At 47.6% G+C, this 23,806-nt stretch overlaps 1 protein-coding gene across 1 annotated transcript in view; it reads right to left on the bottom strand.

The window, feature by feature from the left end:
- Positions 1 to 23,806, bottom strand: part of fer1l4 (fer-1 like family member 4) — a gene marked incomplete at its 5' end in the record, with an annotated part of 121,319 nt that overhangs the window by 67,376 nt on the left and 30,137 nt on the right. Inside the window, 3 exons of the mRNA XM_080001224.1 lie at positions 2,772 to 2,872; positions 3,026 to 3,158; positions 12,127 to 12,334. Of these exons, the coding sequence (XP_079857350.1) occupies positions 2,772 to 2,872; positions 3,026 to 3,158; positions 12,127 to 12,334 (442 nt within the window). The remainder of the gene's footprint in view (positions 1 to 2,771; positions 2,873 to 3,025; positions 3,159 to 12,126; positions 12,335 to 23,806) is intronic.

Below are 23,806 nucleotides of genomic sequence, written 5' to 3'. Positions count from 1 at the left end.
ATTATATCTGTACTCTACCCTACATCTACTCTACCTGTACTTTACCCTAATCTACCACTACCACTCTACCTCTAACCTACCTCTACCTCTTCTTTACACTCTACTTCTACCTCTACTCTACATTTTACCTCTAGCTCCACTCTACTTCTATCGCTACTCTACTCTACCTCCACCTCTACTCTACTTCTACCTCTACTTTACTCTACACTCTACCTCTACTCTACCTCTGCTCTACCGATACTATAGATATAGTTTGTAGGAGTTTGGGATGAAACAAACTTTAAGCAAGTACACAAATGCAAAGACTAATACTAATGCTAGTCTAACCCAGGTTAATCAGCAATCCAGCCAATCATAAATTAGATTACATTAAATTAGATTCAACTTTATTGTCACTAGAAGAGTACAGGTACAGAACCAATGAAATGCAGTTGACGTCTAACCAGAAGTGCAAAAGAAGCATTTAAATACCAAAGCGTTATTTGAGTACAGTGTTTCTGTGCAGATAAGTAGGCAAAAGAGATGTATTATATTATATTGGGGATGGTAGCTCAGGAGGTAGAGCTGGTGGTCTAGTGATCTAAAGGTTGCTGGTTGGATCCCAGGCTCCTCCTGCTAGCATGCTGTAGTGTCCTTGAGCAAGACACTTAACCCCTAATTGCTCCTGATGGCTGCGTCCGTCGGTGTTTGAACAATTGTAAGTCGCTTTGGATAAAAGCGTCTGCTAAATGACTAAATGTAATGTAATGTAATGTAATGTATTATGTACAACATTGTAGGGTTATGAATACAGGTTTGTCAGGAGTATAGGGGGATTATGTACAGAGAGTATAAATAGACATTTTATATCAATACTATATATATATATACATGTAGTATATCTATGTATATTGTGCAGGTTTTGTTCAGGTTATGGAATATTAAAAAATAGTTAAGTTAAAAAAGGTATTGTGCATTTTTTTTTTTGTTTTTGTTTTTTTAGTTGATGGCAGCGCAAGGGCAATTGATGAAACAGTGCGTGAGTGTAAACAGTTATACAGTGCAAGGCAGTAAATGTAAACAGGTGAACATTGCAGAAAGTGAGATGCAACAGGTAAGCAGGTAGCCATTTAAAAGTCCAGTGCTAGAGGTGGGGTGGGGGTTTATTCAATACTGTTACAGCCTCTGGAAAGACGCTGTACTTAAGCCTGCTGGTGCGGGAGCGCAGGCTCCTGTATCACTTGCTTGATGGGTTGGGGTTGAGTTGTTGAAGATGTCAGTGAAGACACCAGCCAACTGCTCTGCGCAGGCTCGCAGCACACATCCGGGGACTCCATCAGGGCCAGCAGCTTTCCAAGCATTCACCCTGCTCAGTATGTCGCAGACCTTTGCGGTGGGGAATTGGATGGGTCCTCGTCTGGTGAAACAGCTGACTTGAAGGCTGCCTCCTTGTTTTCCCGATCAAATCGAGCGTAGAAGAGGTTCAGCTCATCTGGGAGGGAAGTGGAGGAGGGTGGGGGAGAGTTGCATGGGGATTTGTTGGTGAGTGTATGTAGGCCTTGTCACATACGCCGGGAGTCGGAGGAGTTGAAGTGCTCTTCAATCCTTTGCTTGTAGTTGTGTTTGGCCCTGGATATTCCTTTCCTCAGACTGGATCTGGCAGAGCTGTAGGCCTCCTGGTCTACCGACCTGAAGGCTGCGTCCCTGGCTTTGAGGAGAAGGCAAACTTCTTTGTTCATCCAGGGTTTCTGGTTAGGGAATAATTTCACTGATTTATGTGTCGTCACTCCCTCTGCACACTCATTGAGGTAATCCATGACAGATTTGGCTACTGTGTGAATGTTGGTATGAGAGTCCTTGGTGGCATCAGCAAAAAACCCTTTCCAGTCAGTGTGTTGGAGCTGGTCTTGAAGAGTGGGATCTGCATCTTCCATCCAGACTTTAACGGTCTTTGTTGTTGGTTTCACTCGTTTAATGAGAGGGGAGTATTTTGGCGTGAGAAACAGAGAAATGTGATCGGACTGACCAAGGTGGGGGAGGGGTGTGACTTTGTAAGCAGCAGCAACATTTGTATTACAATGGTCTAGAGTTTTACTGCCTCTTGTGAAGCAAGTAACATTTTGGTGAAATTTAGGGAGAACAGTTCTTAGGTTGCAATGGTTAAAGTCTCCAGTGACAATAAAAGCCCCATCTGGATGTTTAGTCTGAAGCTTATTAATGGCAATAGAAAGTTCCTTCATTGCCGCTTTACTGTTGGCATCAGGTGGAACATACACAGCAATGGCAACAATGCAGCCGAACTCACGTGGAAGGTAAAAAATGACATTCATTCATAAATTCATATCCAGGTTAAGTGAGGTCACTCCCTCTTCATTTTCTCTCACTCCACTCTGGCTGGCCAGCGTGCTGTGCGTTGTCTGTATATTGGTACTTGAATATTGAATTGCATATTATCTACCTTTTTGGAGGGTTATAGCTTTTAGCTCTTTATATATTTTGGTTAAATATTTTGTGTGTTAATAATTGATTATTATATTTGTTGTGTAGATTTTATCAACCTTCACTAAAAGGTGTTTTTAACTTGAATTGTAGTTTGCAATGAAATTTACAAGTTGAAATAATATGGTAATAATCCCTTGTCACCTTTTATAGGTCAGGTTTTTGTGTTGCCCTGTCAGGTCTTGTGTTGGAGGTATACACCCACCTCTACCAGGGGGCAGTACAGGACAACTCTGATCTGGTTTATAGAATAACCAGAAGGAGAGTTGTATGAGAGAGGAGAGGAGACGTACTTGCATGAAGCCACCAGCTCCAGAAGAACTTCCACGAAGCGCTCCTTCACTTTACTGCGAGGTCTTCTGAGAAGACGCTCCACCTCATCTAGGCCAACCTCCTTTAGAGGAGGAGAGGAGAGGAGAGAAGGAAAGAAGGAGGAGGAGAGGGGGAGGAAGGGACAGAAGGGTAAAGATCAGACAGAAAGAAGAACAGAATGTTAGGCTGCACCTCACAACTCCCATCATGCACCTCCCGTGTGTTTGTATCTTACCAGCCTGTCGGCCATCTTGTGCAACCAGTTGCTCTGATAGAGACGGAAGCTGTGATCTTCAAAATAAGCCCAGAGCCACAGACAGGGTTTCTGTCTCACTGCCGGAGGCTGGAGTGGAATACAGCTATATGACCTGACAGACAGACACGCATGCAGACAGTGAGAGGGTTATGGTTCAGGTCAGTAGAATGAGAAGAGGAGGATGAGACTAAAGGGTTCAGATGAGTACAGGGCTCCAGACTACAACCATTTAGTCGGATTTTGCGACCATTTTTGGAGACAGTGCAACTAAATTATAAAACTAGGAGCACCAGCGCGACAAATATGCAGACCCTTTTTTTTTTTTTTCTTAATCATCATCGTATATCATTTGAAACACTAGGAGGGAACCAGAATTGGCGTGTGAGTGAGAGAGTGATGTCCATATCAACATTGACTGCCACATATTGATTTTATATTTCTATTTTCTATTTTTTTTTTTACAATGTCACAGAAGAACACAATGTTTAAACATTCTGTTAGGAGGATAAGAAGAGGAGGATGAGAAGAGGAGGATGAGAAGAAAGCGTTCAGGTTAGAAGGATGAGAAGAGGAGGATGAGAAGAAGAGGATGAGAAGTGGAGGATGAGGATAAGGGGATAAGAAGAAATGGTTCAAGTGAAAAGGATGAGAAGAGAAGGGTGAGAAGAAAGGATTCGGGTTAGGACGATAAGAACGGGAGGATGAGAAGAGAAGGATGAGAAGGGGAGGATGAGAAGAAAGCATTCGGGTAAGAAGGATGAGAAGAGGAGGGTGAGAAGAAAGGGTTCAGGTTAGGAGGATGAGAAGAGCAGGATGAGAAGACGAGGATGAGGATATGAGGATGAGAAGAAAGGGTTCAGGTGAAGAGGATGAGAAGAGGAGGGTGAGAAGGGCAGGATGAGAACACCACGACCGCCACGACTGTCCTTGGACGGAACCCGGCCAGGTGGTCCGGGTTGCCAGCCGGACCCCTCTCCTGGTCGGAAAGGAGCCTATCAAGTACTGGTTAGATACTTGGTAATCGTGGGTAATACAAGGCGGTAGACATCAGGCTTTGCTGGACTCGGGCTGTTCACAGACGATGGTTCAGCAATGCCTTGTTTGACCCGAGGCTTTGGTGGAGGCGTCACAGGTGTAGGTTTGTTGTGTGCTTGGGGATATTCAAACGTATGGTCCGGCTTGAAATTCGTCACAAGGGAAAAAAGCATAGGGTATAGGCTGCGGTTAGTTCCCACCTGTCGCACCCCCTGATTTTGGGCACGGATTGGCCAGGATTTGACACGTGGATGAGAGAGGCTGGGGGAGTGCATTCATGGCCGGAAGGGAAATGTGATTATTGCGTGCTGCACAGTGACACGGAGGGGCTGTCGGTGGTTGTGACAGATGCGGGGGCGGCGGTATCCCAAGTAGGATTTCCCCCGGTCCCTTTAACCTTCCCTATTGACGTTTTTCCGCTGAAACAGGTGCGAGATGACACCCTATGCGGGGCCTTAGAGGGGATCAATTAAATCGATGTCGTATTGACACGCCCAGACGCTGTGTCACTCACTCAAATTTTTCGGTGATTAGGGACAGGTTACATCGAGTGAGCCGTGACACTCAGACAGGAGAGGAGATTAAGAAGAAGAAGAATCCTTAACTGTCATACGACACGCCACTACAGCACATGCATACACACACACACATGCTTCGGATGGTGGCCGGTGAAATGGGTCCTCTGCATTTGACCCATCCTGGCTTGTCCTTCCTCCAGGGGCAGGGGGGGGCAGCCAGGAGCAGTGGGCAGCATTGTACATGCCCCGGGACCTGGTTCCATATGTCCATCACTGGTCAGATGATGATGTGTGATAAGCCAGTTGTTGGTGCTGAAGAGCCACCGGGAAATGCTCTTCCAGGCGGCTCACCATAACCCGATGGCTGGTCACCTCGTCACGAGAAAACACAGCAGGGGACAATGGCCCGCTTCTATTGGCTGGGCATTCAAGCGCAGCCAATAGAATAGTGTGGCGCAGGTGCTGTTTCCGGTCATCTCCCAAATCGGGATTCAGACGAAAATTCTGACCGACCAGGGCACTACCTTTTATGTCATGTACCCTTCGGGAACTTTATAAGTTACTGGGCCTCCGCTCAATTCGGACTAGCATTTACCATCCCCAGACTGGTGGAGTGGTTTAATAAAACGCTGATAAAGATGATTCAAAAGTTTGTTCATAACGATAGCCATAATTGGGACAAGTGGTTTGCCCCCTGTTGTTTGCGGTGCGTGAGGTTCCCCAGGCCTCCACAGGATTTTCTCCCTTTGAACTCTACTTTGGCAGGAGACCCCGGGGGGTGCTAGACCTAATTATAGAAAACTGGGAGGAAGGTCCTATCACCAGTAAGAATGAAATTCAGTATGTTATGGACCTGAGAGCAAAGTTACATGTATTGATTCAGCCATTATCACGGGAGAATTTGCTCCGGGCTCAGGAATGTCAGCGCCTCTTATACGACCGGGGGGCTCGACGCAAAATATTTGCACAAGGTGAGACAAGGTATTAGTGCTGCTCCCCACGTCCAGCTCTAAATTGCTTGTGAAGTGGCAAGGGCCTTTTGTGTTCACACAGCCGGTTAGCGAGGTTGATTATGAGGTCAAATGGTCTGACAGGCAGGGGGTGACACAGATTTATCACTTAAACCTCTTAAAAAAATGGAGGGAGGGGGCGTCCATGGCTCTGGTTACGCCGGTCATTGAGCGGGATGAGTTCGGGCCGGAGGTTCAAAAAGCAGCCAATCATACCCCGGCCCAGTTAAGTGACCATCTCTCTCCGTCCCAGAGGGCGGATATAGCTGCACTTCAGTGTCACTGCTCTGATGTTTTCTCCTCGCTGCCAGGCCTCATGTCCCTCATACACCACCATGTGGAGATGACCCCGGGGGTGAAAGTGTGCTCTCGGCCATATCGATGAACTTCTCGACTGGTTAAGGTACAGCTTGTTTTTTAACGACACTGGAGTTAACCAAGGGCTACTGGCAGATTCCCTTTTCTCAGGAGTCCAAGGAAAAATCGGCATTCTCCATGCCGGCTTATACCACTTTCACACACTTCCGTTCAGGTTGTTTGGTGCCCCAGCCACCTTTCAGAGACTCATGGACCACATTCTGCATCCGCATTTAGCACATCCCGCGGCCTACCTAGATGACGGTATTATTCACAGTGACACCTGGGAGCGGCATATGCAGCATGTGGGCGCTGTGCTGGAGTCCAGAGATGGGTTGGGCTCACCGCCAACCCAAAGAAGTGTGCTGTGGGCCGGCGGGAGGTACAGTATCTGGGGTACCACTTGGGCCCAACCCCAGCAGCCAAGACCCAAGATCAAGAAGGAGGTGAGGCAGTTCTTGGGGCTGGCTGGCTACTATAGGAGGTTTTGTCCCCAACTTTTCAGAGCTAACCAGCCTTGCCGGGGACAGTAGCTCAGGAGGTAGAGCTAGTCCTTGAGCAAGACACTTCACCCACTAATGGAGTCAAGTTACAGCACAATGGAGAAGGAGTGTCTAGCTGTCAATTGGGCAGTCAGTTCCTTCTGCTTCTACCTCCTGGGACAAGCCTTCACCCTCTGTTCAGACCACACCTCGCTGCAGTGGCTCCAATGCATTAAGGACACAAACACCTGGATCACCCGGTGGTACCTGGCTCTCCAGCCCTTTAACTTCCGGGTGGTCCACAGGCCGGTGGCGCAGATGGTCATGGCTGACTTTCTCTCCCACTCGGGATGGGGAGGGGGGTGGAGTTGTCTGTCGGCCGGACAGCTCCCTGGCCTAAGGGAGGCTGAGCTGATGGTGGTCAAACACTGGCTGCGGACGACAGCACGGTTCCCTTTTCCCACGGCCACCAAGCTGCCTCGAATCGGTCCAATCAGCGCCCACATGGTGCCGATTGGTCCGACTCGAGGCAGGGAGTTTTTCTTAATGTTTTGTTTGTCTCAAAGAGGAGAAAAACTGCTAGAGCTGCTGCCCAATCCTTGGTTCTCATTCTGCTAGACTTATCAGCTGCTTTTGACACTGTTAATCACAGCATTCTCCTGTCCATACTCTCAAGTATGGGCATCTCTGGCAGTGCACTTTCCTGGTTCGAATCTTACCTTACTGGGCATTCGTTCAGTGTGACATAGCAAGGCCAGTTATCTGTGCCTCACTACCTCACCACAGTGGTGCCCCAAGGCTTTGTGCTGGGACCTCTCCTCTTTGCCATATACACAACCTTGATGGGCCCGATCATCCACTCACATGGTTTTTCATATCACTGCTATGTGGATGATACTCAGCTCTATCTGTCTTTCCTGCCTGATGACACCATTTTCTCGACAGCGATCTCGGATTGCCTCACTGACATATCCACGTGGATGAAGGATTACCATCTTCAACTAAATCTGGCAAAAATTGAACTGTTGGTCTTCCCGGCCAAACAAGGTATTTATCATAACATTGATATCAAAATTGACTCTTTATATCTTGCTCCTACCAAGGCTGCAAGGAATCTAGGTGTCATTAACGATGACCAACTGACATTCTGGGACCATGTTGCCACCGTCTCTCGGTTGTGCCGCTTCGCACTATTCAACATCGGAAAAGTCAGGCCGTACCTGACCCAATATTCCACTCAACTGCTGGTACAAATCTTGGTGATTTCCCGCCTCGACTACTGCAACACTCTCTTAACAGACTTGCTGGCTTGTGCGGTGAAGCCACTGCAGATGATACAGAATGTGGCGGTGTGACTGGTGCTCAACCAGCCAAAGAGGGCACACATTACTCTGATGCTTATCGAGCTCCACTGGTACCTGTAGCCACTCACATCAAGTTCAAGTCTCTGATGCTTGCCTACAGAGTGATTGTTGGGAATGCTCCCACTTACTTAAATGCTCTTGTAAGAGCACATGTTACCCCCCCCCCCCCCCCTCAATGCTGTGTTTGTCAAATGAGTGTTGCCTGGCTCTGCCGGCTGCCCAACCACGGCAATCCAGGCTTTTCTCATTGTAGTTCCACGTTGGTGGAACGAGCTGCCAAAAACCACCAGAGCAGGGGTCTCCCTCTCTGTCTTTAAGAAGCACTTGAAGAGCCAGCTCTTCAGAGAGCACCTACTCTCCTAACTTACAATTACTTAGCACTACTTAGCAGTATTTATTTATTGTTACACTAATGTTTCTGTTGCAATGTAGCTTGAAAGTTATTCTCCCTTGTAAGTCGCTTTGAATAAAAGCCTCTGCTAAATGACTAAATGTAATGTAATGTAATGAAATTGGTGCACAGGCTCGTGAGCAGCCCAGCAGAAGAACGCCAATCCTCCTACGCCCGAGAGGACTATTATTACCCACGATTACCATAAGACTCCTCAGTGATATATATGTATTTGTGGCCTGCGTGCCACATATTGAAATGAACAATAAAAAAAGAGACCCCCACAAAGGGTAAGGAAGATGAGAAGAAAGGGTACAGATTAGGAGGATGAGAAGAGGAGGATGAGAATAGGAGGAGGAGAAGAGGGGGATGAGAAGAGGAGGAGGAGAGGGGGGTGACAAGAAAGGGTTCAAGTTGGGGATAGAAGAAAGGGTTCAGGTTGGGAGGATGAGAAGAGGAGGATGAGAAGAAAGGGTTCAGGTTAGGAGGATGAGAAGAGGGGGATAAGAAAAGGTTCAGGTTCAGAGGATGAGAAGAAGGATGAGAAGATGAGGATGAGAATATGAGGATGAGAAGAGGGGGGGTGAGAAGAAAGTGTTCAGGTTAGGAGAATGAGAAGAGGGCGGAGAATAGAGGAGGAGGAGAAAAGGGGAATGAGAAGAATGGGTTCAGTTAAGGAGGGTGAGAACAAAGGGTTCGGGTAAGGAGGGTGAGAAGAGGAGGATGAGAAGAAAGGGTTCAGGTTAGGAGAATGAGAAGAGGGGGATAAGAAAAAGTTCAGGTTCAGAGGATGAGAGGAAGGAAGAGAAGAGGATGAGAAGAAAGGGTTCAGGTTAGGAGGATGAGAAGAGGGGGTGAGAAGAGGAGGAGGAGAAGAGAGGAATGAGAAGAATGAGTTCAGGTAAGGAGGGTGAGAACAAAGGGTTCAGGTAAGGAGGGTGAGAAGAGGAGGATAAGAAGAAAGGGTTCAGGCTAGGAGGATGAGAAGAACCACTCTATGGCTCCATTTGGATCAGGTCTTGTTGCCGTGGGTCCAGGTCCTGCACCAGGCTCCAGCTCCTTCTCTTATAGCGCTCAACACTTTAACAATGGCTCAGTTTCCAGAAGTGAAATTCCTGTTTATTCATCCATGTTTATATATGAGTTTTCAGCCTGAAACCAAGACACCAACAGCCAGATCAATCGCGACCATAAACATTTGATGCAGAGCAAAAATAAATTGGAAAACGGAAAAAAGGACAAAGGGGCTGGACTGTACATAATTATTTTTAGAGTAAATTAAATGCTCATCCCATAAACCATTGTCAATGACACCCTTCCAACGACTTCCAACCAAACCATAGTTTAGCGCTTCTTCTTGAATTGAACCTTTGTTATATTATAGTGTTTGTATAAATGTTTAAATCATGGTTGCTCTGTGGTAAACATAACGTAAACCATTGTAGAGTTCCGTGGTAACGGTAGCTCACCCGCCGACAGTGACATAAAACTGTTGTAAAACGACGTCAGACTTCACCCCGGGTGCGGTCACCGCTTCCATGGTAACAGCAAGCTCCACCAATCATAGATGTCGGTGTTACACTTTAGAACTTTGGATAGTGTAGTGCGTCTTGGTGACATGAGGAATAACATGTTTTTCTTAAAACAAGGTTGATATCATACAGACTCAGAACATGAATGTGATTTTCACTCTCGGAACCTGACTGTTGAGCTCTTTAGCTGACGTTTCCAGATGCGTCATGCCCATACGAGGAATCCTTTTTTATTATTTAATTCATATTGTCTTTTATAATATGTAGTTATGACCATTTTGAAGCAGACAAGGTGACCGGTGAAGCATACAAGATTGTGATCCTGGCAGAGGGAGTTCAGTTGGTGGCAGTAATACACCTAAAGCTGGTTTGCCAACCGCCAAAAAACACAGAAGAAGAAAACCTGAAGCACATGCTGCAGAATTCCAGAAATTGGGGGGTGCGTGCCCTCACGTAAATCGCAGTGTGGCAACTTAGCGGGAACCACAATGATGCAATTTATGCCGCACTCACTACATGACAATACAACTGCTGCAACTATGAACCAGGCTTTAGAGGGTTGCGAGGGGTTAGGATTAGAGGAGAGTTCAAGGGTCAGAGGGTTAGAGAGTTAAAGCGGAGTTAGAGTGTTAGGGTTACAGGAGAGTTAGATGGTTAAAGGTGGGTAAGAGGGTTAGAGGGTTGGGGATACATTACATTTAGTCATTTAGCAGACGCTTTTATCCAAAGCGACTTACAATTGTTCAAACACCGATGGACGCAGCCATCAGGAGCAATTAGGGGCTAAGTGTCTTGCTCAAGGACACTACAGCATGCTAGCAGGAGGAGCCTGGGATCGAACCAGCAACCTTTAGATGACTAGACCACCAGCTTTACCGCCTGAGCTACCATCCCCTGTCGTTAGCTAGTTAGACGGCTAAAGGAGGGTAAGAGGGTAAGAGGGTTGGGAAAAGAGGGTTAGAGGTGAGTTATATGGTTAGAGGAAAGTTAGAGGGTTAAAGGAGGGTAAGAGGGTTAGAGGGTCGAGGTAAAAGGGTTAGAGGAGAGTTAGATGGTTAAAGGAGGGTAAGAGGGTTAGAGGGTTGGGGTAAGAGGGTTAGAGGAGGGTTAGATGTGGGGACGGTAGCTCAGGAGGTAGAGCTGGTGGTCTAGTAATCCAAAGGTCGCTGGTTCGATCCCAGGCTCCTCCTGCTAGCATGCTGTAGTGTCCTTGAGCAAGACACTTAACCCCTCATTGCTCCTGATGGCTGCGTCCGTCGGTGTTTGAACAATTGTAAGTCGCTTTGGATAAAAGCGTCTGATAAATGACTAAATGTAGATGGTTAGAGGACAGTTAGAGGGTTAAAGGAGGGTAAGAGGGTTGGAGGGTTGGGGTAAGAGGCTTAGAGGAGTGTTTGAGGGTTAGAGGGTTACAGGAGAGATAAAGAGTTAGATGTTAGGATTGGAGGGTTACAGGAGAGTTATGCTTCCTTTCCACTGTACCAAAAAACCACTCTGCATTCATTGCTGGGACAAATGTATTGGGACAGGTATTTATCTGCTCCAGCTCCGATGGGCAGTGATGGAAAATGACTACGCCTGGGTAGACACGCTCATTTTCCATCCATTTCCAGATGTTGGCATATAAATAGACAGGAACATCTGTGTATCATTAGATCATTTAATATCTAATTTGGAATCCAAAATCAAAACCAGGGGTTATTGAATTTTTATCTGTGGGGACCACTAACCCTCACGTACCCCGCCGGGTTCGGACCGAGCTACTCCAACACCGCCCCAATCCTGCCCCCCGCTACTACTGTTTGTTTTCCCTTAATCACACTGGAAACATGACACGCCCCTTTTCATGACATTGAAGGTGACACACATGAAAACAAAAACAAAGGCATACTCATCTTCTGGCATTAGAGGGCTAGAGGGTTAGGGTTTGAAGCTATGAGGTTTAGAGCGTTCTGGTTTGAGGGTTAGAGATTTAGGGTATAACGCTATGAGGTTTAGAGTGTTCGGGTTAGAGGTTTAGGGTTTAAAGCTCTGAGGTTTAGAAGGTCTTGGGTTTGAGGGTTAGAGGTTTAGGGTTAAAATGTTTGAGGGTGAGAGGCTTTGGGTTAGAGAGTTAGGATTTGAGGGTTAGAGTTTGAGAGTTAGGGGGTTTGGGTAAAGGGTTAGGGTTAGAGGTTTAGGGTTAAAAGTTTTGAGGGTGAAAGGGTTCGGGTTAGAGGGTAAGGGTTTGAGAGTTAGAGTTTGAGGGTTAGAGGGTTGGGGTTAGGCAGTTCTAGGAAACAGTTAGGGTTAGAGGGTTAGGGTTAGAGGTTTAGAGTTAAAAGGTTTGAGGGTTAGGTGGATTAGAAAGTTAGGGCTGCTCAAACTGGTTAAACAAAGTTAATTAGTTACCTGTCATACTCGGTGGGCTGAGGCTTCATGGCAGCAGAAATGGAGCAGTTCTCTGCTTCTGGGCTCAGTGGTTCTTCTCTGTCCAGCTCCTGCTCAGAATCCAGAAGACTCTGCACCTCCTCATTCAGCTCCTCTCTGCTCCTTCTTAGCTCCCCTCTGCTCCGGTTCTTTCTGGCTCCTCCCACCTCAGCAGCCTTCCCACAATTCCCTGGGAGAAAAGGGATATATATAAATAGTTTTTTAGGGAGGCTACGTTCTAGCATGTTAGAATGTGTCCTTGTCCCGGGGTGTTCTGGTTGCCATGGACACAGCAGTGTCTTCCTTCTAACCGGGGTCACAGTTACAGTTCATATATTCAGACTTTCTTTAGTAATATGGATTGACAAGGATAACTGTGATCAGGCCCAATCTATGAAGGTGTTATCAATTATCTAAGGGGTTGTGTTATCAATTAATATAAGTTAAGTGAGAGTTTAATCATCTTCAGTGTAGATAATTCCTAATATGGGCACCTTCCTGCAGGGGTCCGAGGTTCAAACTCAGCACCTTGTTATAAAATGTTGTAAAAACAATTTACAAACATTTTATCTCAATACACCAATAAAATCCAATACATAAATAAAGCTGCAGGCAGCTATACATGGGGTCCAGGTTAGTCATGTTAGATACAAATTACAGTTTTCCAAGTTCCTGTAAAACAGATATGTGCAGTAAAATGCGTGTAAATAAACTGAGTATGGAGATATACAGTACGGTATACACCAGTTGGACATAGCAATACAGTAACACCGAACAGAACAGCAATACAGCACAGAATGCAGTAACCCAGAACAGTGACGCAGTATGCAGTACAGTATGCAGTAACCCAGCACAGTGATACAGTTTGCAGTACAGTATGCTACATGCAGTTTATTTAGGCAGTGAGGACCCCTGGTGAGTTTTGCATTGACATTCCTTATGTCTTGCAGGAAGAAACTCCATATCAGTCTCTCTGTTCTCGCTGTGTGAGTGCAGAGGCGCTTCCCAACAACAGCAGCTGGAACAGTCTGTTGTCGGGGTGGTGAAGCTCCTTCATGATACTGCAGGCTCTACTACTACACCTCCTGGTGTATAAGTCCTGCAAGGGGGGGAGGGTAGTTCCAGTGGTACGTTGGGCTGAACGCATCATCCTCTGCAGGGCCCGCCTGTCCTGAGCAATACAGTTCCCAAACCATGCAGTGATGTTGCCTGTCAGGATGCTCTCAACTGCTCCAAAGTAGAAGGACTTGAGGATCCTCACCGAGACCCTGAATTTCTTTAGCTGCCTGAGGTGGTAAAGACGCTGCCTCGCCTTTCTCACCAGAGTGTCTGTTTGTAAAGTCCATGTTAAATCCTCCGTGATGTGAACTCCCACGTACTTGCACCTGTCGGCGAAGTCTCATTAATCACCAATCACCAGTTACCGCGTGTGTCCTTGGTTATAATTCCCTCCTAAAGTCCACAATCAGCTCCTTAGTTTTGCTGATGTTCAGGAGTAGGCTGTTGTCCTGGCACCAGAGTGACAGGTCAGCCACCTCCTCACAGTAGGTCTCCTCATCTTCGTCGGTGATCAGGCCCACCACGACAGTGTCATCAGCAAACTTGATGATGGTGTTGGAGCTGGACTTGACCATACAGTCATGTGTGTATAGGGAGTACAGTAGAGGGCTGAGGACGCAGCCCTGGGGGGATCCTGTGTACAGGGTGAGGGAGCTGGACATGTGCTTCCCCACCCTAACCACCTGGGGCCAGGCTGAGAGGAAGTCCAGGATTCAGGCACACAGCGGAGTGCTCAGTCCTAGCTCCCCCAGCTTGACGGGCAGTCTGGTGGGGACTATGGTATTGAAAGCTGAACTATAGTTGAATTAGTTCGTTGCGTCCTGGGTATGAGGTTAAACTGCAACCGCAGGCTGTAGAGAGGTAGCACCTTACCTCAGCAAGGGTCCTCTGGCTAAGGAAATATCCCTACTGATAGTCCTGGTCCTCCTGCATGCCTGTATGGTACTTCCCATGGTGCCTAGCCTAGCCAGCACCCTGGGATAGAAGACTGGCTCTCAGCTGACTGCGCGGAAGAAACCCTCAGAGGTTCAATGGGCTGAATGGCGACACCAGCAAGCTCTGCGGAGCGCTACGGGCTGGATGTGTTAAGTTGTAATGTGTCCAGGCCCTCCACTGCACCAGGCTCCATCTCCAGCCGTCTTGACTTCATCTTGCCACTGGATACAGGTGGACTCAGGCGAGAGAGGGAGGTCGGCGGTGCGCAACCCACCCTCACTTAAATCCAAAGCACCGCCCAAGGCATGACTTCACACACACACAACAGGCTGCTTGTGTCCAAGCTGAACATCAAGATCCATCCTCCCAGAAGGCCTCAAGGTTCCAAACCCCCGAAGCGTTTGAATGTCTCCAGGCTCACCAATGCGTCTGTCAAGCAATCCTTGACTGAAGAGCTCAGCAGCAAACTGCAGGACCTGAAACCCTCAGGGAACATTGAGGAGGACTGGGCTGCGTTCAGAGACACCGTCCACACTACTGCTTTCAAAGCAGTAGGACCTACAGCCCGCAGGCAACAGGACTGGTTTGATGAGAACAATGATCACATCAGAGATCTTCTCCAGGAGAAACATCGTGTGCACAAAGCCCACCTCAGTGATCCAACATCTTCTCGAAAACAGTCTGCCCTCAAGAACATCAAAGCAACCATCCAGCGGGAGCTGTGTCGAATGCAGGACGACTGGCTTCACAGAAAATCTGATGAGATCCAGTCCTATGCAGACCAGAATGACAGCAAGAACTTCTACGGCACCCTCAAGGCTATCTACGGGCCCACCTCATCAGGATCTTACCCTCTTCTCAATGTTGACGGTAGCACTCTAGTCACCGACAGAGAGAAGATCCTTGAGCGCTGGGCTGAGCACTACCACGGTGTTATCAACCGCCCCTCAGCCATCAATGACGAAGCCATTGCACACCTCCGACAAGTCCCAGTCAACACCTCCCTTGATGAGCCACCAACGGAAGCTGATGTCATCAAAGCCATCAGAGGACTTCCAAATGGCAAAGCACCTGGTGCTGATGCAATTCCAGCAGAAATCTACATAGCTGGTGGACCTCCCCTGACTAAACATCTGGCAGACCTATTCTGCGCCATGTGGAACCAAGGGAAGCTGCCACAGGAGTTCAAAGACGCCTCCATTGTCCACCTCTACAAGCGCAAGGGCAACAGGCAGGACTGCAACAACCACCGCGGCATCGCTCTGCTGGCAGTAGTGGGAAAGATCCTGGCCAGAATACTGCTGAACCGCCTGACGGAACATCTTCAACATGAAGTACCGGAGAGTCAGTGCGGATTCAGGCAAGGTCGCGGCACAGTCGACATGATCTTTGCCGCTCGCCAACTCCAAGAGAAATGCCGAGAACACAACGTCAGTCTATATTCCACCTTTGTAGATTTGACGAAGGTCTTCGACACTGTCAGCCGAGAGGGCCTCTGGAAGATCATGTCAAAGTTTGGCTGTTCTAACACCTTTATTAACATGGTCCGTGAATTCCATAATGGAATGCAGGCACGAGTCCAAGACAACGGCGCATCATCTGAGCCTTTCCATGTGGAAAATAGAGTCAAGCAAGGCTGTGTTCTGGCACCCACTCTGTTCAGCATGATGTTCTCAGCCATGCTGACAGATGCCTTCCGGTCTGGGGACATGGGGATAGACCTGCAATACCGCACTGATGGCAAGCTGTTCAATCTACGAAGACTCAAGGCAAAGACCCAAGTGCAGACCACCACTGTTGGCAACTTCTTCTTTGCGGACGACTGTGCACTGAATGCATCCAACAAGCTGGAAATGCAACTGAGCATGAATAACTTCTCCGCAGCATGCTCAGACTTTGGCCTCACCATCAGCACAAAGAAAACAGAGGTGATGCATCAACCTGCTCCTGGAGCCCCGTACACTGACCCCCTCATCAGCGTAAATGGTGAACACCTCAAAGCTGGTGAAACACCTCAAAGCTTGTCTACCTAGGTAGTGTCTACCTGTCGCGCTTGGGCAACATCGACAAGGAGGTCATGCACAGGATAGCTCATGGAACGCCGCATTCGGCCGACTCCGCAGCTCTGTCTGGGAGCGTAGGGGGCTCAGCCTACAGACCAAACTCAAAGTCTACCGTGCTGCTGTCCTACCCTCCCTGCTGTACACCTGTGAGACATGGACTGTGTACAGCCGGCATGCAAAGCAGCTCAACGCCTTCCACATGAGATGCCTCAGGAGGCTGCTCAACATCAAATGGCAGGACAACGTCCCAGACACTGAGGTCCTCCACAGGGCTGATATGGAGAGCATTCATGCCATCCTCAAGTGCTCTCACCTGGGATGGGCTGGTCATGTCTGCCGCATGCCAGACGAACACCTACCAAAAAGGCTTCTGTACGGAGAACTGTACCATGGCAAGCACTCACACGGCGGACAACGGAAACGCTATAAGGACACCCTAAAGGCCAGTCTCAAAAGCTGTGGTCTGGACCCAGAGACCTGGGAAACCGATGCCCAACACTGCTCCAACTGGCGCTCTGCAGCCTGGCATGGTGTAGCAAAATTCGAAGAGAAACGCATCCATGAAGCTGAACAGAAGCGACAGCTACGCAAGATCAGAGACAGTTCCTCCCTCTCAGCCATCCATCCCCCAACCATAACGTGCCCTCACTGCAACCAGTCATTCCGTGCAAGGATTGGCCTCATCAGCCATCTTCGCACCCACAAGACACTGTGAAGCCCTGGGGGGATCCTGTGTACAGGGTGAGGGAGCTGGACATGTGCTTCCCCACCCTAACCACCTGGGGCCAGGCTGAGAGGAAGTCCAGGATTCAGGCACACAGCGGAGTGCTCAGTCCTAGCTCCCCCAGCTTGACGGGCAGTCTGGTGGGGACTATGGTATTGAAAGCTGAACTATAGTTGAATTAGTTCGTTGCGTCCTGGGTATGAGGTTAAACTGCAACCGCAGGCTGTAGAGAGGTAGCACCTTACCTCAGCAAGGGTCCTCTGGCTAAGGAAATATCCGGATAAAAATATTTAAAATGTGCATAATCAACTGCATGGCGCCAAGCCACAATGTGCACTATGTCTATGTCACTATGTTCATATTGCAATAACAATAAAAATAGGATTTCTGGTGCTCCAGAGGGCAAATATTTCAATTGACAACTCAGGCATTTAAGTGGCACCAAGATGAAGCACCAAATCTGTGTTGCGATTCGGGCCGGTAGATACAGATCGTATAGGAACTGGTGACATATTGGCACTTTGTTTTGGTGCCCAATCCTGGTTAAGACTGGCTCGAATGCTACAAAATAAGGGGGGACATAGCACTGGGTTGTATGAGAACAGAAAACGTTTATTTACAAAAAAAGACAAAAGAGATAAAGTATCAAAGGAAGAGCTGGGTGTTGTGTCAGGCCATCTGAACCCAGCTTAGATACTGCCCAAAGCAACCACTACACAGCAACGGCTTCTGCACCTTGCACAATGTTACATGATGTTGCCCACCTAGAGCCACAACCTGCACACACACCAATCAGCCACAACATTTAAACCACTGAAGGTGAAGAGAATAACATTGATGATCTGGTTCCAATGGAAGCTGTCAAGGGGTGGGATATATTAGGCAGCAAGTGAACAATCAGTATTTGAAGTTGATGTGTTGGAAGTAATGTAAGGATCTGAGCCACTTTGACAGGGACCACATTGTGATGCTAGACAACTGGGTCACAGCATCTCCAAAATGTCAGGTCTTGTGGGGTGTTCCCGGTATGCAGTGGTTAGTACTTACCAAAAGTGCTCCAAGGAAGGACAACCGTTGAACCGGCAACAGGGTCACAGGGCCCAAGGCTCATTGATGCATGTGGGGTACCAAGTCTAGCCCGTCTGGTCCAATCCCACAGAAAAACTACTGTAGCACAAAGTGGTGAAAAAGTGAATGGTGCTATGATAGAAGAAGGTGGCCCTCCGATGAATCACTTTTTCTTTTACATCATGTGGATGGCCGGGCATGTGTGCAATGTTTACCTGGGGAAGAGATGGCACCAGGATGCATTATGGGAAGAACACAGAGGCACAGTGATGCTCTGGACAATGTTCTGCTGGGAAACCTTTGGTCCTGGCATTCATGTCGATGTTACTTTGACATGTACAACTGACCTCAACATTGTTGCAGAGCAAATTCACCCCTTCATGGCAACAGTATTCTCTGATGGCAGTGGCCTCTTTCAGCAGGATAAGCCACCCACACCCTGCCACACTGCAAAAACTGTTCAGGAATGGTTTAAGGAACATGACAAAGGCAGACATGTGACCATGTCCCTCATCCAAGTCTCAAGAAAGTCCCAAGTCATTTTTTCTTGGTCAAGTCAAGTCATAGGTTATGTCAATTCAAGTCAAGACGAGTCTAATCCTTAGTTAGGCAAGTTAAGTCCCAAGACCCAAGTCAAGTCACTTTTTTCACAAGATGCTTCAGTCTTACCCCCAGTATCCTCTCATTATAGAGAGAAAGACAAGGTATTATTCCCTTTCTAATAATAACATTATTGACCGATCTATTTAACCTGATCAAAAAGTATGACAATAAATGTAATTTGTATTATAATTATTGATACTCAGTAAAAAAAAATGTAATCAAACAAAAACATAACTTTATAAAAGCTTATTTATTTATCAATTTCTCCTCAATCGAAAAATATCCCTATCATTTTTAAAACAGTGAAATACTTGACAGCCAGCCTAAACATCAAACTTTGTTATACTCCTCCTCTGTCCCTCTGCCTGTTTGCACAATATTTCAAAAAGTTATGAACGAGTTGCACAAATTGACTTAAGATAAGATAAGATGATGGCGATAGTGGCGCCGCCCCTAGCGGTCGCCTGCGCCGGCATTACTTTCTTACTCTTTAGTATTTTTTTCCTTTTTTTTATCATAATGTTCGCCAAAAAAACATCAACAATTAACTCATACGACCGCGATGCAAAAATTTCCCTAAACGAACAACTTTGGGACTTTTTATCCGTGGGAGCAGAGTGGCCGGCGGAAATCCTATGCGGGAACACTCTCAAACAACAACAACAACAACGAAAATGGAGCCACTGTTCCACAAGCAGGCCCACGGAGGAAGCACCGAGGTAAACGAGGCGGCATTCGGGTCAGAATGAGGACGCAACCTTACAGTCCCTGGAGAACAAGATGGATGAACTTCGAGCGAGGATTCAATTCCAGCGAGACACGAGGAACTATTGCGTCCTCTGCCTGACGGAAACATGGCTGAACCCACTGGTGCCGGATGAAGCCATACGTCCAGCCGAGGCCTTCTCCGTGTTCCGCGGCGTCAGAACGGGAGAGTCGGGGAAATCCAAAGGTGGAGGCGTCTGCCTAATGGTAAACAACCGCTGGTGTAACGCCAACAACACCAAATTCCTCTCCCACTCCTGCTCGCCGAACCTGGAACAGCTGACTAGCTGGACTAGCAGCTACTATGCCGTCCATTTTATCTCCCCTGGGAATTCAGCACGGTCATCATTACAGCCGTTTATATCCCACCGCAAGCGGATACCGACGCAGCTCTGTCGGTTCTGTACGATGTGTTGTGCGGATTTCAGAACAGACATCCCGACGCGGCTGTGGTGGTGACTGGGGACTTTAACAGGGCCAACCTGAAAAAAGTTCTGCCGAATTTCCACCAACACATCACGTATGCCACCAGGGGAGACAGAACTCTGGACCATTGTTACACTCCTTACAAGAACGGATACAAGCCCGTCTCGCTCCCTGCTTTCGGGAAATCAGATCACGCCGTGATCTCGCTGCTTCCTGTTTACAGGCCTCTGATCGCGCGGGATCTGGTGATGATGAGGGAAGTGAAGCGGTGGACGGACCAATCAGAGGCTGCGCTTGAGGACGCTCTGACTGACGTAGACTGGGACATGTTCCAAACAAGTTCAAGTGACGTCAGCGAGTTTACGGAGGCTGTAGTAAGTTCTGTGGCTAGGCTAGCGGATGAAATCGTTCCCACGGTGAAAGTTCGGATATTTCCTAACCAGAAACCATGGGTTGATAAATCCATCCGCTGCGCTCTGAATGCGCGCACGGCCGCTTACAACGACGGTCTTGTATCTGGTAACATGGACAATAACAAAGTGGCGTCGTACAATCTGCGGAGGGCGGTGAGGGACGCTAAACGGACGTACAGAGACACCGTGGAGCTGCAGATGGAGCGGGGGGACACAAGACGCTTGTGGGAGGGGCTGCGAACAATAACTAACTACAAGAGCAGCTCCTCCCCAGCCACGAGTGTGGACGCCTCCCTGGCCAACCAACTGAACTCCTTTTATGCGCGGTTCGAGTCTGGCAGCAACACCGCTAGCTCACCGACTAATTGGAGTTACACCGCTGGGGATGAGCGCGCACTCTCAGTGTCAGTGCACGAGGTCAGGAGGGCTTTGATGCGGGTGAACACCAGGAAAGCTGCGAGTCCAGATGGCATATCTGGGCGAGTACTGAAGACCTGTGCTAACCAGCTAGCTCCGGTGTTCACCACAATATTCAACATCTCCCTGGCTGAATCAGTGGTCCCGTCCTGTTTCAAGAGGTCCACCGTCGTTCCTGTCCCGAAGATTGCCTCTCCGACCTGCCCGAATGACTACCGTCCGGTGGCCCTCACCTCGGTGGTCATGAAGTGTTTCGAGAGGCTGATTAAGGATTATATCTGCGCCTCCCTTCCCCGCACCTTGGACCCGTTGCAGTTCGCGTACCGGCAAAACAGATCCACGGATGACGCGGTCTCTCAGGTACTGCACACCACGCTCACGCACCTGGATGGCCAGAAGGGGGCCTATGTGAGAATGCTGTTCATTGATTATAGTTCAGCTTTCAACACCATAGTTCCCACCAGACTGGCTGTCAAGCTGATGGAGCTAGGATTGAATGGTCCGCTGTGCACCTGGATCCTGGACTTCCTCACAGGCCGCCCCCAGGTGGTCAAGGTGGGGAAGTACATGTCAAGCTCCCTCACCCTGAATACAGGATCCCCCCAGGGCTGCGTCCTCAGCCCCCTACTGTACTCCCTGTACACACATGACTGTGTGGCCAGGTCCAGCTCCAACACCATCATCAGGTTTGCTGACGACACCGTGGTCGTGGGCCTGATCACCGACTGCGATGAGAAGGCCTACCGCGAGGAGGTGGCTGACCTGTCACTCTGGTGCCAGGACAACAGCCTACACCTGAACGTCAGCAAAACCAAGGAGCTGATTGTGGACTTTAGGCGTGGATCACAATCGAGGACGCACGCGCCTTTGTGAATTAATGGGACTTAATTGGGTCGATAGGGTGAGCAGCTTCAGATATCTGGGAGTCCACATCACAGAGGACTTAACATGGACTGTTCACACAGACACTCTGGTGAGAAAGGCGAGGCAGCGTCTCTACCACCTCAGGCAGCTGAGGAAATTCCGGGTCTCGGTGAGGATCCTCAAGTCCTTCTACTCTGGAGTAGTGGAGAGCATCCTGACAGGCAACATCACTGCCTGGTTTGGGAACTGTACTGCCCAGGACAGGCGGGCCCTGCAGAGGGTGCTGCGTTCAGCTGAACGTACCACTGGAACTACCCTCCCCCCCCTGCAGGAGTTATACACCAGGAGGTGTAGTAGCAGAGCCCGTAGGATCATGAAGGATCCTCATCACCCCAACAACGGACTGTTTCAGCTGCTGCGGTCAGGCAAGCGCCTCCACAGTCACACAGCGAGAACAGAGAGACTGAGACGGAGTTTTTTCCCGCACGCCATTAGAACTGTCAACGCTGACCTCACCAGGGGTCCTAACTGAGCCATACACTAGGCTCCACTACCTACTGTACTGTATGTAGCATACTGTACCGCATACTGTATCACTGTTCAGGGTTGTTCGTGATGCCGTATTGCTGTGCCGTACTGTTGTATACTGTGCTGTATTATCCCAAACACTACATCACTCTATTCACATTCACATGCCACTTTAATTCACATGCCACTTTAAATGCACCTATCTGTATATACATAGGCATATTCCTTCTATCAATTCCATTTTATTTCAATTTATGTTTATTGTATTTTATTCTATATATTTTTATCTTATTCTATAAGTATTCCACTTACTGTATTACGTTTTAGGAGTCAGTTAGTCGGTCTATTAGAAAGGAATTTTCTACTTTTTATTTTATTTTTTATTTTTTCCTAGGACATATTGTGTGCGCATCACCGGGTGCGTTGCATTACATTTCACTGCATATATGTATGAAAGTATGTATATGTATGTGACAAATAAAAAATCTTGAATCTTGAATCTTAAATAAGATCAGATAAACCTCTATTATGACTTGATTGAATGAAAATGATTGAATTACATTTTTAAATCTGAAAGTGATGAGTCTTGGCACAGTCATGGCCGCCATGACGATGTGATGTGATCATACTATGTGTGTGTTACCAGCGAGAGGGGAACGATGCTTCTCGTTGAAAAAACGTCAGGTAGCCAGGAGCTTGACTGACAGTAAGGACAATGCCCAGTGTGCGCTCGCATACCAGGTAACATTTAATGTGAACATTGACAACGCAGAACATTTTAACATTCTATTTTTATTATAAGGGCTGTGCGATAAAAAAATTGTATCATCTATACATATTTTTGAATGTGATGCCACATTTTTAGGTCTGATGCCGATCTTGATTTTGAAGAGGTTTTGACCGATTTTTTGTCAAAGAGTGCAGAAATTTCAAATCAATATGAAAAATTTATATTTTATTAAAGTTTCTATATTTGAAAATATTTCACTTATAAGCAAACAAATAAAAAAAAAGAAACACACAAAGATATAAAATAAACACACTAACCCTAAACCTAACCCTATCCCTAAATGTAAAAGATGATAATAAATTATATTTTTATTTATTTCCCATGAATGCAGCATGGCTTCCTCCTCCTGTCTAAACAGAATGTAAACAAACATGGATGGATTTATAACGCCTAGTCAGTCTTGTGTGTCAAAAAAATCAAATACTGACAGACATCGGTCGGGCTTTTATGCCGTTTCTATCACTGTCACAAATGAGTGGCAGAAACGCTTTACGGTAACATGTGACGTCATTTTGAGTCACCGTGCTTTACGTTATCTTCACACGGGAGCCAATGAAAACATACATGGAGGGGCGTGGCGCTTTGTGGACCAATCACAGCACTTGTAGCTTCACATGGAAGAGAAAAAAAAACACTGTCCCTTGTTTACAACTTTCTAAACACCAACTTGTGTTTTATAAGGAAATCTCGCATGATGGCAACATTCATGGATTATTACAACATCCTTCTGTCTGCTACCGAGCCGCAACAACATGAGGGGTACAGAGCCCAAACCAAGTGCCTTCTTTTGTTGCTGATTGCATTTTACTTCAAGGTCAAAGAAGTCACCCAGTCATTTGATTGCACTGCTGCCTCACAGCAAGAAGGTCTCTGTGTGGAGTTTGCATGTTCTCCCCGTGTTCACATGGGTTTTCCTCCATCTAACAACAGTAAGGACCCCCACCAAAAACATGCATACATCATCGTCTGACCAGGGATGGACATTTGGAACCAGGTCCCCGGGCGT

The sequence above is a fragment of the Zeus faber genome (genome assembly GCF_960531495.2).
Source record: "Zeus faber genome assembly, chromosome: 5".
In the NCBI taxonomy this organism is placed as follows: Eukaryota; Metazoa; Chordata; class Actinopteri; order Zeiformes; family Zeidae; genus Zeus; species Zeus faber.
The sequence above is the reverse complement of the archived record's forward strand: the minus strand, read 5'-3'. Positions and strand labels throughout refer to the sequence as shown.